Below are 12,499 nucleotides of genomic sequence, written 5' to 3'. Positions count from 1 at the left end.
TTGTACAATACTTCCCATGTCCTGGCCCACACACACACATACACACAAACACACTCTCAATGTTACCTGAATGTCCTCCAGCAGCTCCTGCTTGCGCCGGCGGATATTCTCCAGCTCCTGCTGCTCCTCTGGGGTGAGGTCGTCAGGCACTGGGGGGAGAGAGGGGAGACAAAGGATGAAGGGTTAGGACAGAGGTTCCCAAAATATAATGCACCTTTATCCTTCGCGCTGTATATCTATTCCCCCGAGGCATATCCCTGAGGATATCCTGGAGCACAGACAGAACATTATACTCCATTATTTTCCTTGATATCACAAGGTGATTGAATGCCCAAGGTGAGGGCTGTGGAGCTAAGCTATAGAGAGCAAGCAGAGACGTCGGTGGATGAAAGATGTTTGTTTTGCAGCAGGAGGTCGATACGAGGAGAGGAGAGAAGAGGAGAGGAGAGGAGAGGAGAGGAGAGAAGAGGAGAGGAGAGGAGAGGAGAGGAGAGGAGAGGAGGAGAGAGGAGAGGAGAGGAGAGGAGAGGAAACGAGACGAGACGAGAGGAGGGGAGGGGAGGGGAGAGGAGAGGAGAGGAGAGGAGAGGAGAGGAGAGGAGAGGAGAGGAGAGGAGAGGAGAGGAGAGGAGAGGAGAGGAGAGGAGAGGAGGAGAGAGGAGAGGAGAGGAGACGAAACGAGACGAGACGAGAGGAGGGGAGGGGAGGGGAGAGGGTTTCTCGCATGCCTTCCATTCGGAGATGGTGGAGGATACTGACCCTTGAGTTGTAGCATCAGTAATGGATCAGGCAGCCTGCCCCGTGTTTACAAACACACTCAGCGTGGGGAACATCCGCACCAGAGCAACAGTAAACCAAGCCTGCTCAGGGCCTGGGTCCCAAAGCCAACTCTGTGTGATCATATAATTGGTCTATGTACTCAGCTCACAACAGCATTCTGTACAATGGACCCGATCTCAAAAACAGACTGCACAGGGCTTCAGACGTGGATTCTCTCCTTGTCTGTCAGCTTTACATTCATCACGAGTGCCGAGGGCCAACGCTGAACCTGTGGTCCCAGCAGGGGCCAGGTGTACACTGAGGAGAACTTAACTTTGGTGTGTAATCTGTCCAACTAAATGAAATGGAGCTCAGGTCAGCCTGGCAGTGCTGAGCATCGGAGCCAGAGTAGCACAACTGTGACAGGTCTCAAAGCGCTGTCAGTCTGCCTGTCTCTCACACCATAGGCTGTTATTATTAGCTTTGTCTGTGCCAAGGACTGAGGGGCGAGCAATGTGTCCTGATTGATGGGCTGCTGCTGTGTGTGTGTGTGTGTGTGTGTGTGTGTGTGTGTGTGTGTGTGTAGGTGTGTGTGCGTGTGTGTGTGTGTGTGTGTGTAGCTGAAAGCCAAGCAAACAGACCTGCATACCCCGCATTCTAAGCATAAAGTGACACCCCTAGTATCAGGACTTCGATCACAACAGCGGTCAAAGTATCAGGGGAGCCTGATAAAATCTCTCCGTTTCATTTATCTTAGCTCTAGAAATGCAAAGCACTGGAGGCCCTCTTCTCTGTTTCTCTTCCTCTTTTTCTTCTTGGAAAAATTTCATCAAAATTCACCAGTCAATACTTCAGAAACCACAGATGATCCTCTCCTCAGAACTACTTGGTAAGCAAGGGTGTTAACATGACTCATAGCCTTAACTGTGAACCATAATGTGCTTTACTTTCAAGAGTAGAGTAGATGTCTTTTTTTTTTAATCTCATTTCAGAAACCTCTCATTTCCAGTCTATACAGAGTGACTATTGCCTACCTCTGTATCTATGGGGACAGTCACTTTAACCACCAAGCCACCCTGCTGCAAAGTAACATGCTATTTGGTGGATGCTTGCACCCAAAGTGTCTTACAGGACTATGAGTGCATACATTTTTAGCATGGGTGGCCCCAGTGGGAATCAGACCCCTGAGCCTGACAGTGTTAGTGACTCTCTCCCTGACTCCCCCAGTGGCAGAGCAGTAGGCAGTAGGCACCTCCAGTGACCTCTCCGTCTCTCATTACCTCAGCAGCAGGGTTCATAGGTCAAACGGGGTCGTGGCAAGGGCTGACTTGGTGGATCTCCGCAAATGGTTAACAAGCCAATGGTTATAGAGCGTTGGAGGCCGAGGGCAGAGGAAGCTTGACCCACATCAACACAAGGGCTTACGTTACTCATTCCAAAACGCTATCCTGAGATACCGGTCAACCGATGGCCTAAAAAAAACAAAAAAAACATCCACCAGCCGTGTTTTCCCTCCCCCCGCCTTTTCGCTCTTGTCTTAAAGGACAAATCCACTATGTTCATCTCAGACTATTAGCTCTACATAAACCTAATATAAAACGCAGGGGTAAAATGCAGCACTGAAATGCCAGAATGAGAGCGGCTGAACTCTGATTGGACACAATGCACCTGCAGTAAAGGGTCAGTGGAAGGAAGGTTACAAAAGCAAAAAACAATCTGGCACAGCAATCAATAACGCAAGGACGTGGTCAGCCACCCAAAAAGTATGAGCTTTACTGTGGTTTCTGACACACATAAGCACACACACACATGCTCCCACACATACACACACACACACACACACACACACAAAGCTTCATAATTTGCGACATCCTTCTTTTAATCTTCCCACACAGCACAATTAATGCAAATGTAAAAGCTTAAATGTATGTGTAATCTGGCTATGCATAATTCAACAGATAGAAAAAAAACAAATAACGAAATCATGCTGCATAATTGAAACTATTCATTTTAATAATAGAAGGCATGTCAAACTAAATATCTTGCGGCGAAATACCCATAACATTCATTGGAATGTCTGCTAATATTTAACATGGGGATGATGGACAAAGGACAGAGCTGCAAAACAAGAACCTTACAGTGGGGCCTTGAGGGGGACTGAGGAAAGCTCCAAAACAAAGCGATCTTGTCTTGCTGTCTTTCTCTCAGCCAGCTGAGCAGAGCATGGCAGTCCATTCAAGCTTGACCTTTCACACATCGCACCTCCCAGCCTTGCGTTCTGCTCCACAGTATCACCGGCAAACCAGCCGCACCAGTCCCAAATGTTCTGGGTATCCATGGAAACCACTGGCTCCGCACAACCATCCTCACTTGCGGAAGAGGAGGCTGACAGGCTGGGGCGCGGAGAGCGAAGACGGACGGCAAAATAAATAGTAGCCTGACCTTTTTTTATTTAGACAGACAGTTCCCTCGAGAGCGTCTCTATGTCGGGGAAGACGTGGACTTAAGATACACACCCGGACGCACAAGAAGGCACGCACGCACACACACACACTGCGAGCGCTGATAGGCCTGAGATTGCGTGGGCCTTCTTGCATTTAATGGCCTTGTCTCCCGATCGATTGGACAAGTTAATGTCACGCTGAGTAAACCCAGAGCGGGGCCGCGTGTTTAACAGCGCAAACAAGAGCGACAGGGAGGACAAGCTTAAAGCAGGAAGTCCATTCCTCATTCTGAAGACGTGATGTCATACCGGGTGGCTGGCGGACGGTGAAGGAAGCCACGGCCCACAGCAGAACACAACACAACACAGCAGAACACAGCAGAACACAGCAGAACACAGCACAACACAACACAACACAACACAGCACAACACAACACAACACAGCAGAACACAACACAACACAGCAGAACACAGCAGAACACAGCAGAACACAACACAACACAGCACAACACAACACAACACAGCAGAACACAACACAACACAGCAGAACACAGCAGAACACAGCAGAACACAACACAACACAGCACAACACAACACAACACAGCAGAACACAACACAACACAGCAGAACACAACACAACACAGCACAACACAACACAACACAGCAGAACACAACACAACACAGCAGAACACAACACAACACAGCACAACACAACACAACACAACACAGCACAACACAACACAACACAACACAACACAACACAATACAACACAACCACCCACAGCATTCCTGATTTAGATGGGGGGCAGAGAGGTCCATTAAGTTTCAGACAGACAGGAGAGGCTGGAGAGAGATCTGGGAACAAAGAGAGGACTATGATTTCATGCCAAAAGAGAGGACAGAAGGGAGGAATAGGGGAAAGGAACATAATAATTTTCCTTCATAATGCTCATGTGGTAATTTATTGCTCCCTGTAGGGAAATTCTCTTTTCGCTTGCTGCCTCCCTCCAGAACGTGGGGAGCAGCATCACTGGAGCTGGTAGGGATTCAGTATCTTGCTCAGGGACACAGCGGCAGGGCAGATGCTTGATGACACAGAGGTACGGTTGGGTTCCGTTCCCCGGGTACCAAGTTAGCAAAGTACCCAATTCATTAATCCCCAGTGTCGAACGAATCCTCTTAACGAACCCCAATCAACATGGCTGATCGACACAATTAAATGAGAATATGGCGAAATGCAATAAGGGATTTGAAAGGATTCAAATTCAATAAGCAGATTTGATAAAATGCTTTCGAACCCCAACCCTACACACAGAGGCTTTAACTCGGGTCCTCTAGGTGAAGGACGGGCTCTCTAACCGCTAGGCCACCCTGCCACCCTTCACATCATACCAGGAGTTCACCGACACCCTGATCACACTGCTGATCAGGGCTTTTCAGGGAGTCAATCAGGTACGCCCCTTCTCCTGACTTCCTGGGTTCACCCAAAACACTCGAGACCAGTAACCACATCAGGGAGGGGAATGGCCCCGCCCGAGGCCGTGCCAGGGGTGGGTGGCAGCAGTGGGCACCAAGTGGGTGTCATTTCCCAGAACACGGCAGATGGGGGGGAAAACCCATCCACTTAACTAATTGCTGAGAGGGGCTTGTTTTCCTTCTGTCTGGCAGAGAGGCTGTCAGCAGAGAAAACGAGAGGAGAGAGAGACAGACAGAGAGAGAGCGAGAGAAAAAGAGAGGGCAAGTGAGGTAAAGAGAGACAGAAAGAGATAAAGATGGAGAGTAACGGAAGAGACGGAAGAGAGAAAGCACAAGGCAGAGAGAGTGCCAGAGAGAGAAAGAGTAGTTTATTAAGACAGATTTACTGATGCCCCACCGAGACATAAGCTCTTGCTAATGCTGTGGTAAGAGAAAGAGGTAGCGGATATGGGGGGGAGAATATGGTATTTGTCCCTCCATATTCATAAGGTGCGTTACTCCCCGTCTGCCCCGTCTATATCTGACTTCTACAGGAGCCTCTCGAATGGAGAGGGCCCCTACAGCAATCTGACTGGGGTGAGCCTGTGCGAAGTGATTTCCATGGGCTGAAAGAGAAACACAGGCCGCCCACGTCCGCTCTCCTCTGGGGACTCGCATTGCCTGGAAAACAGGTCATTCAGGGGAATCACACACATACACAAACACACACATTCAATACACACGCAGACCTACAGGCACATACACACATAGACTTCCACATGCACTTGCATACGCACAGCCCGCACGCGCATGCGCAACACCCACACACGAGCGCCTGGGGCCGACACAGTGCGTCTCCCGCGGTGCTTGCCGCTGTGTCAGCGCTTGGCAACTCGCTTTTTGTTTCATCTGAACTTTCAGCCGTTACAACAGTAACACCATCTGACTCATAACAACTCAGGCTGTAGGCTATATTTTCAGACCGAATACCGAATGATGGCTACACTACAAAAAAATTCTGTCTTTTTATTTAGTCTCATATTTAGTCAGTTTCACTTGTTTAAGGAATTTTCTAGGGTCAGTATTGTGAAACAAGGCAGATCACTCGATTGACACAGTTGATTCAATAAAGTACTTGGAAAAACATTTATTTATATTGGAAACCTGCAGAATTTTTCTATTTATTTTTTGAAAAATAAGTCTCGACACTGTATTAAATGACTTGCTAAGATGGATATTTTTTGTAGTGTACATGATGAGCCTGTGAGTATCTCATGAGAAGGTGAGATATAAGTCCAAATGTTAAAGTCCGAGAGACCAAGGCAGAGAAAACTGATCTCCCAATGTGCTGGAGAAGGCAGGTAATGACAGCATCTCTGTGTTAAGGTACTGAGACAATGTATTCTGAAAAGTGCTCTTTCACCATAACTGGGACAGTATAATCTGAGCTTTGTCCTGCCATGCCCTAGCCCTCATTTCTACTGAGTGCTGTTTAACCCAAATCTATAACTCAAATCACTCAATACGTTCCCTGAATATAATCACAGCTACACACACAAGCATGCACACACCTGCACGTACATGTGCATCCCCCAGACCAAACCACACTTCACTGTAAAACCCAAACACCATGGTGCTTTTACAGGTTATCCAGTGTGTTTGTACAATTGAAGAGTGTTGCAAATGACTCTCTGTGGTTAGAAGTTGGTTTCTACGGTGCGCTTCTGACAGACAGAATAGGGGATTTTGTCTCTGTTTCTCATGAATAAGACACCAAAGCCTTTCACTTCCCGCAACGCTTGACTTGAGCCCAAAATCAAGTTTAGTTTGCCATGGTAACATTCAAACGTGCATGTCCTCATCCTGTGCTTCTGTACCATGGTGACCAGCTTGTAAGAGCGTGTGCAGAGTTCCTAGATGGGCGATGCAGTTTTTAGTAAGGGGTGGGTCAGTGGAGAGTGCCGGGAGGTGGCATCAAGGGAGACGCCAATTATACCTCCCTCTCCCACGACGACAGAGCCCACTAATATGGAGCCTGATTGCCATCCTGGCGGAGGAAGCAGACATCTCATTTCCACCCAGATCACTGGAGAACTCTCCTTGGAAAGTAAGGAAATTAGAATTCCGAGTGCTTGTAGGATCTCTCAACCCCCCCCCTGCCCCCCTCCCTTCAGATGTGACCCAATTCAGGGAGCTCCTCTCAGCAGGCACGGATCCAATAATTTTTTTTTTTTTAAATAAATAAAACCTGATCAACCAAAATAAGCCCCTCTGCAATTCCTCCTCAACACCAGGCCACCCTGCAGAGGCACAGCTACTACCCCGGGTCATGGGATCCTCTCACACACAAACACACACACACATATGCACTCACACAGACGCACCTTAGTAAAGTCTAGGCCTATCACATATCCACGTGGTGAAATGGGAACAGCTGTGTATGACACATGCACAGACAGGGCAGAAGGTCTCTGGATGTTCTCCACTAAAATGCTGTGTGTGTGTGTGTGTGTGTGTGTGTGTGTGTGTGTGTGTGGTCAGGCTTACACGGATGCAAAGGTCTTGGTATCTCCAATGCAATCCCACAACAACAGTCTAATCCTGCCGGTTTGGGTGGTTTTACACTGATCACAGCCGCAGATGAATATGTTTACTCTGCAAGACTGACTACGATCTGCTGACTGAGGGGATATTCAAAGAGATACACATCCATATCTGCAGCCACGTGTGTGTGTGTGTGTGTCCACGTGTGTGTGCGTGTGCATGATTACATTTTGATGAAGAGCACAGAGCGATCGAGGTGGATAAATGACACTGGTAGAAGCGATCTGTCTTTGAGTGAGGTCCTCCATCCGTTCTATGTCTACAGCGTTTTCATCCTTATCTTTGCTACAGAAACAGCACCCATCTGGCCTTCACACACACACTTTCCATTAGGCTTGATTACCCTCCTCCTCTCTTTCTCTTCAATCATTTCTCCTCTCATCTGCTGCTATCTCCCCTTTGTACCCCCCCCCCCCAGACACACACACACACTTCCCCTCCTCCTCTTCTTCTGGCCAATCTTATCTCCCAAATGCAACCAAGAACATCGGTTTTCTCCAACCCCCCCTCCCCCTCACCTGCTCCCATCCCCCCATGGCTCAAGGCTGCTGCTGGTGTACAGCCTTCGCTCATACAGTTAGATGGAAAGCTCCCTTCAAACTTGTTAAAGCGAAGCCGCGATAACCCTCCCACCCCCACCCACCCCCAGGTCCCTGAAGGCTCCAATCAATCGACCCCTTGCCTAAACCAATGAGAGGGCCTGCTGTAACAAGGAGCACTGTACTTCATGATGAGGTGTAATGCATTCAGCACAAAACACATGCACACACTCACCATCGATTATGTGACCTTAGATGTGCGCGTACACATACATACACACACACACACACACACACACGTGCATGCCAAGGTCCATTAAATTCCTTCCGAGTCTTCTGATCATCCCTGCTGTTGCCTGCTTGAACAACAAAGGTGATTTAAAAAGCAACCATCTCATCCTCTAATCTCTGATCTAAGACTGAATCTCATTACTACAGCAAATCCCAAGGGTACTCTTGCTCATATATATTTGAAACGACACACACACACACACACACACACACACACACAGGCCCCTTCAGCTTCTGAAGTAGACAGCCTGTAACAAAGCAGAGCAGGGGCTGTGAAGGAATGCCAGTCAGTAATGTGGGCACCGGCCCAAAAGCACTTGTTTACCTCTGACCTCCTGATCTTTGGCTGCCATGGGGTCTCCGTGGGCTGCCCTGCATGCACACACACACACACACAGAACCCAACTAGACCCCCCAGTTATGGATCAGCCACAATGGGTCCAACCTGACCAGGCCCAGGAGTGAGAGGAGGCGGAGGTGGAGAGGGGTGGTGGGGGGGGGTGAGAGAGGAGAGATAGCAGGAGAACAAGCTCTGTGTTTGGCTGGGGAGGCGTGGGATGGCGAATGGCAGGAGAACACAGGGACAGTGGGAAGAGCAGTGGGACGATCACAGCTCTCCCTTTGTGTCTGGAAACAGCCTCTCAGGACATTCCTCAACAAGGCCCAAGCAAAGGGACTGCTGGCTTCAGCATCCTTGGCTTGACTTCTCCGTCCAGGCTGTGCATCTCTTTGTTGCAAATCCACTGGTCATCCGGGCTTCCTGAAACTATCAAAGTCCTCCCTTTTGGACGCCATTTCACTATTTTGTGCCATAAAGTCGCATAATGAAATGAAACCCTGTATTCTACAACTGCGGTCATAAACCCGTTGCCTCTGGATGAACCTCTGCACTTTTATTGCTCAGACATATGACCCAGGAGAGCCAAATAAATACACCCCTTCCTACCATCCCCCAACACACACACACACACACACACACACACCTCACCCCCACTGACAGCGCCACATGACCCAGCCGACAGCCTGCTACACCGGTACTCAATCGTCTATGTGTGTCAGTCAATGAAACAGCATTCCCTGGCCTTAACCACACTGCAACAAGCCTTAACCCGGGTCAAGCAGGGCAATGACAGGGTAGTTAAGCAGATACAGCCCAATGGCAAGACAGTCAAACCAAGAGAGTGTGGAAATTCATTACACTATCTATAATTCTCATCAAAGCCAATCTTGATCTGGGTATGGTGCATTATCCCCAGCTGGGCTACTTCTGTTCCCATTACTGTGAAAGTGGTGCGGATATTGACTCAACGAAAACTGAGCAAAGTCCCACATGACATACCCAGAGAGAACAGCCTACACAAACAAGCCTATGAAAAAAGCAACAGCAGATCAACTTACCAAATACACATAAAAAGCATCAGCAAATTAAAATATAACAGTGCCAACTAACCTGAGAGAGAAATCCTGAAAAGTGTGTGTCAGCTTTATGTCTTTCCAGATAGCCCTTCTTCTGTCTCCACCTTATCTCTCCTCTTTGATATCAAAAAAAAAAAAAAAAAAAAAAAAAAAAAGACCCAGCAGTCCCTTTTTTTCTGTCAGCTACTGTGGGTGAGTACTGGCAAGCCTGACGTCCACATGGCAAGTGAGGGAGAGAAGGAGCCAGCTCCTCCAGTGAGGGAGAGAGAGAAAACTGCCGAGCTCTCTACTGTATCACCTCCCAGCCTGCTCGCAGCACACTGCCACAGTCCATCTGGGAAGAACCCTTACTCACTCCCTCCCTCTCCCTCCTTCTCTCCCTCTCTCTCTCTCCCCTTCGCTGTCACTGCCATTAACATGGAGGCTCCACCCAGTGGTCATTCCTTATTCTGCCTCCTCTCCCACACACACACACACATACACACCGAAAACACACACACAGACAGACACACACACACATAAACACAGTGTTTCAGAAGGGGATATGCTATATCATAAGGCCCAGAGGCTCAAAAAAGAATATATAAAGGCTGGCTTATTTCAAAAATGGGTCATTATTCAAACAGGAGCAAATTCAAAGCTGTGTGTCAACATACTGATAGCTATTAATATACAATATTTCCCCAGACAGTGACTCCAGAGCTAACCTACTTAAAATACAAGGATGAATAGTGCTTGATGGTGAATATATATTTATATAAGGACATGTTCTTATTTCTCTGAAACATCCAGTCATCTCCCATGGGGACAGTGAGGTAGCCACAGGCTCCAACATGAGCTATTGTCATGAGTCAGCCCTCCAAGCCAGGTCTTCTCTCTCCTGACCAGTCATGCGACCAGTCATGCTATCATTATCACATCGAATCCCCAGCTTAACAATGGAGTCTGTGCTTAAGACAATCGTGTATTTTCTTTAAGGATAGTGCATGAGTCTAACCCGGGCTCACTCATTCCACGCAAACGATGCACGCCGACTGATTGCGCAAGGTTCCCAGCATTCCTCCTCGTCGCGTCCCAAGCGGCGTGCTTGTACAGTATGAGTCTACTCTTGCCTTGGATGCCTCTGCAGCGGGGAGCAGACATGAGCACGCTCCTCACGTCTGTACGGAGTTGGATGAGTCAGCCTGGAGCCCTCTGCTGTGCTGGCTGCACTCTGCAGTCCCCCAAATAACAGAGCATCCGCTGACGTTACGGTCGGTATGGGACCCGTGAGTCAGTAGAGTTATAGCTAGTATTGGCTGGCTGTTCCGACATGGAGTTGACTGTCCATCCATAGATGACGATTTATTTCCAGAATTAAAGCTGCACTAGGTAAGATTTTGGTGTCAGGTGTGTACACTTCTCCGCCCACAGGAAGTGATGAATCAAAGTGATGGATCGCAGAAAAATTTTCAGCTATCTAAAAAATCAACGGTGAACGGCAGGCTTTGGTGTCAGTCCCTCAGAATCAAAGAGCAAGAACTTTTCTCTAGATTCACCATTTTGCACCAACGTTCAACGATCATACAGGGAAAAATCCATCGCAGAAAAGGCAGAGAGACCATTTTCTCCTCCAACAACTTCAATAGACCATGATCATATAAGTGCTCTGGCTAAATTGGGAGTTTTAAGATTGTATTGATTACTTTTAAAGCATTAAATGGTCTGGCTCCAGTGTATATTTCTGAACTTCTATCTCCCTACGTACCAAAGCGCAGCATTAGATTGGCAGACAAGACAATTTTTGACTGTTCCAAAGTCGAGATTTATGACAAGAGGTGATCGTGTCTTCGCTCTCAAAGTGACAAATCTTTGGAACCAATTGCCTGAAGATATAGACCATTTGGCAAGCTCTGTATACTCTTTTAAAACCATATTAAAAACTCACTTTTTTAGTCTAGCTTTGAACTACTTTCTTGTTGTACGCTATTTGTTTGTTTGCTTGCTTATTTATTGTTCGTGTGTATTTTAAAAAATGTATTTATTTGTTTGTTTATTTATTTTATTTTAACTTGTGAAGCACTTTTTACTCATGTAAGAAAGGTGCTATATGAATAAGATTATCTCTATCATTATTGCTCTCTCCACTAATACATACGTAAAACCCACAGCTGAATGGAACCAGTTCAGGCACATTCTCTTAGGGTTGTCGAAAGGCATTCTGGGAAATGTAGGAAATCACGCACTGAAGTAGAAGTAGACGAAGCAGGTTGAGAGAAAGAGGGCACAACGTCAGTGTAAGAGTATCTGAGGGTGGAATTTTCCTCTAAGAGCAAAATACAAACTCCGTCCAGAGCGAGCTAGACATATCACTCATTTAGCCTTGCTGTGCTAGCATGGGACGTGTTTACCTCACAGTAGAGAGTCATGAGGTTCAAACGACACAAAGGAAGACTGCTCAAACAGAAACAACCCCATCGCTCTGCCGAGAGCACGCAGAAATGTCTCCTACACTGTACCCAGTCAGTCTGGTAGCTTTGGTAAAGCCGCTGTCAAGGAATGTATGGACAAGGGGACGTGATGGGGTGGGAACTAGAGCTGGAAAACATACAGTAGAGGCGACCGCCACAGTAGACACAGCCTCGGTGTTGAGAAAACACACACACGGCTCTGCAGCATAAACATCCTGCAGGCATGAGGGCCATACACACAGATGCGGGCACACACACACACATACACACACACACAAACAAACCTTATGGACCTTGAAGATCAGCTTTCTTTATTTATCAAGTTCTGTTTCATTGGTATTATCAATATTAATTGTTTTTCTAGGCCAGAGTGGAGGCTTCTCGGTGTTTTTCCTCAAATACGGAAGTGCTGTGCCTAACTACAATGCATGCCATTGTCCCCTGATGCTGCTGCCCTTGATTCTTATCGGGGCTGTCCTATTATCAACATCCTCTCTCGCCAGTAAAACACACACACACACACACACACACACCCCTACAGA

General features: G+C 47.5%; 1 protein-coding gene across 3 annotated transcripts in view; it reads right to left on the bottom strand.

Annotated features, from left to right (window-relative positions):
* Window positions 1-12,499, bottom strand: part of cyth1a (cytohesin 1a) — a 47,375-nt gene that overhangs the window by 14,224 nt on the left and 20,652 nt on the right. For all 3 annotated transcript variants that reach the window (XM_078284581.1, XM_071924259.2, XM_078284580.1), the window contains exon 2: window positions 67-149. In XM_078284581.1, coding sequence (XP_078140707.1) covers window positions 67-149 — 83 coding nt within the window. The remainder of the gene's footprint in view (window positions 1-66; window positions 150-12,499) is intronic.

This window comes from Centroberyx gerrardi, chromosome 7 (genome assembly GCF_048128805.1).
Source record: "Centroberyx gerrardi isolate f3 chromosome 7, fCenGer3.hap1.cur.20231027, whole genome shotgun sequence".
NCBI classification, from domain to species: Eukaryota; Metazoa; Chordata; class Actinopteri; order Beryciformes; family Berycidae; genus Centroberyx; species Centroberyx gerrardi.
Note: the sequence above shows the minus strand (reverse complement) of the source record. Positions and strands in the feature narration are given on the sequence as shown.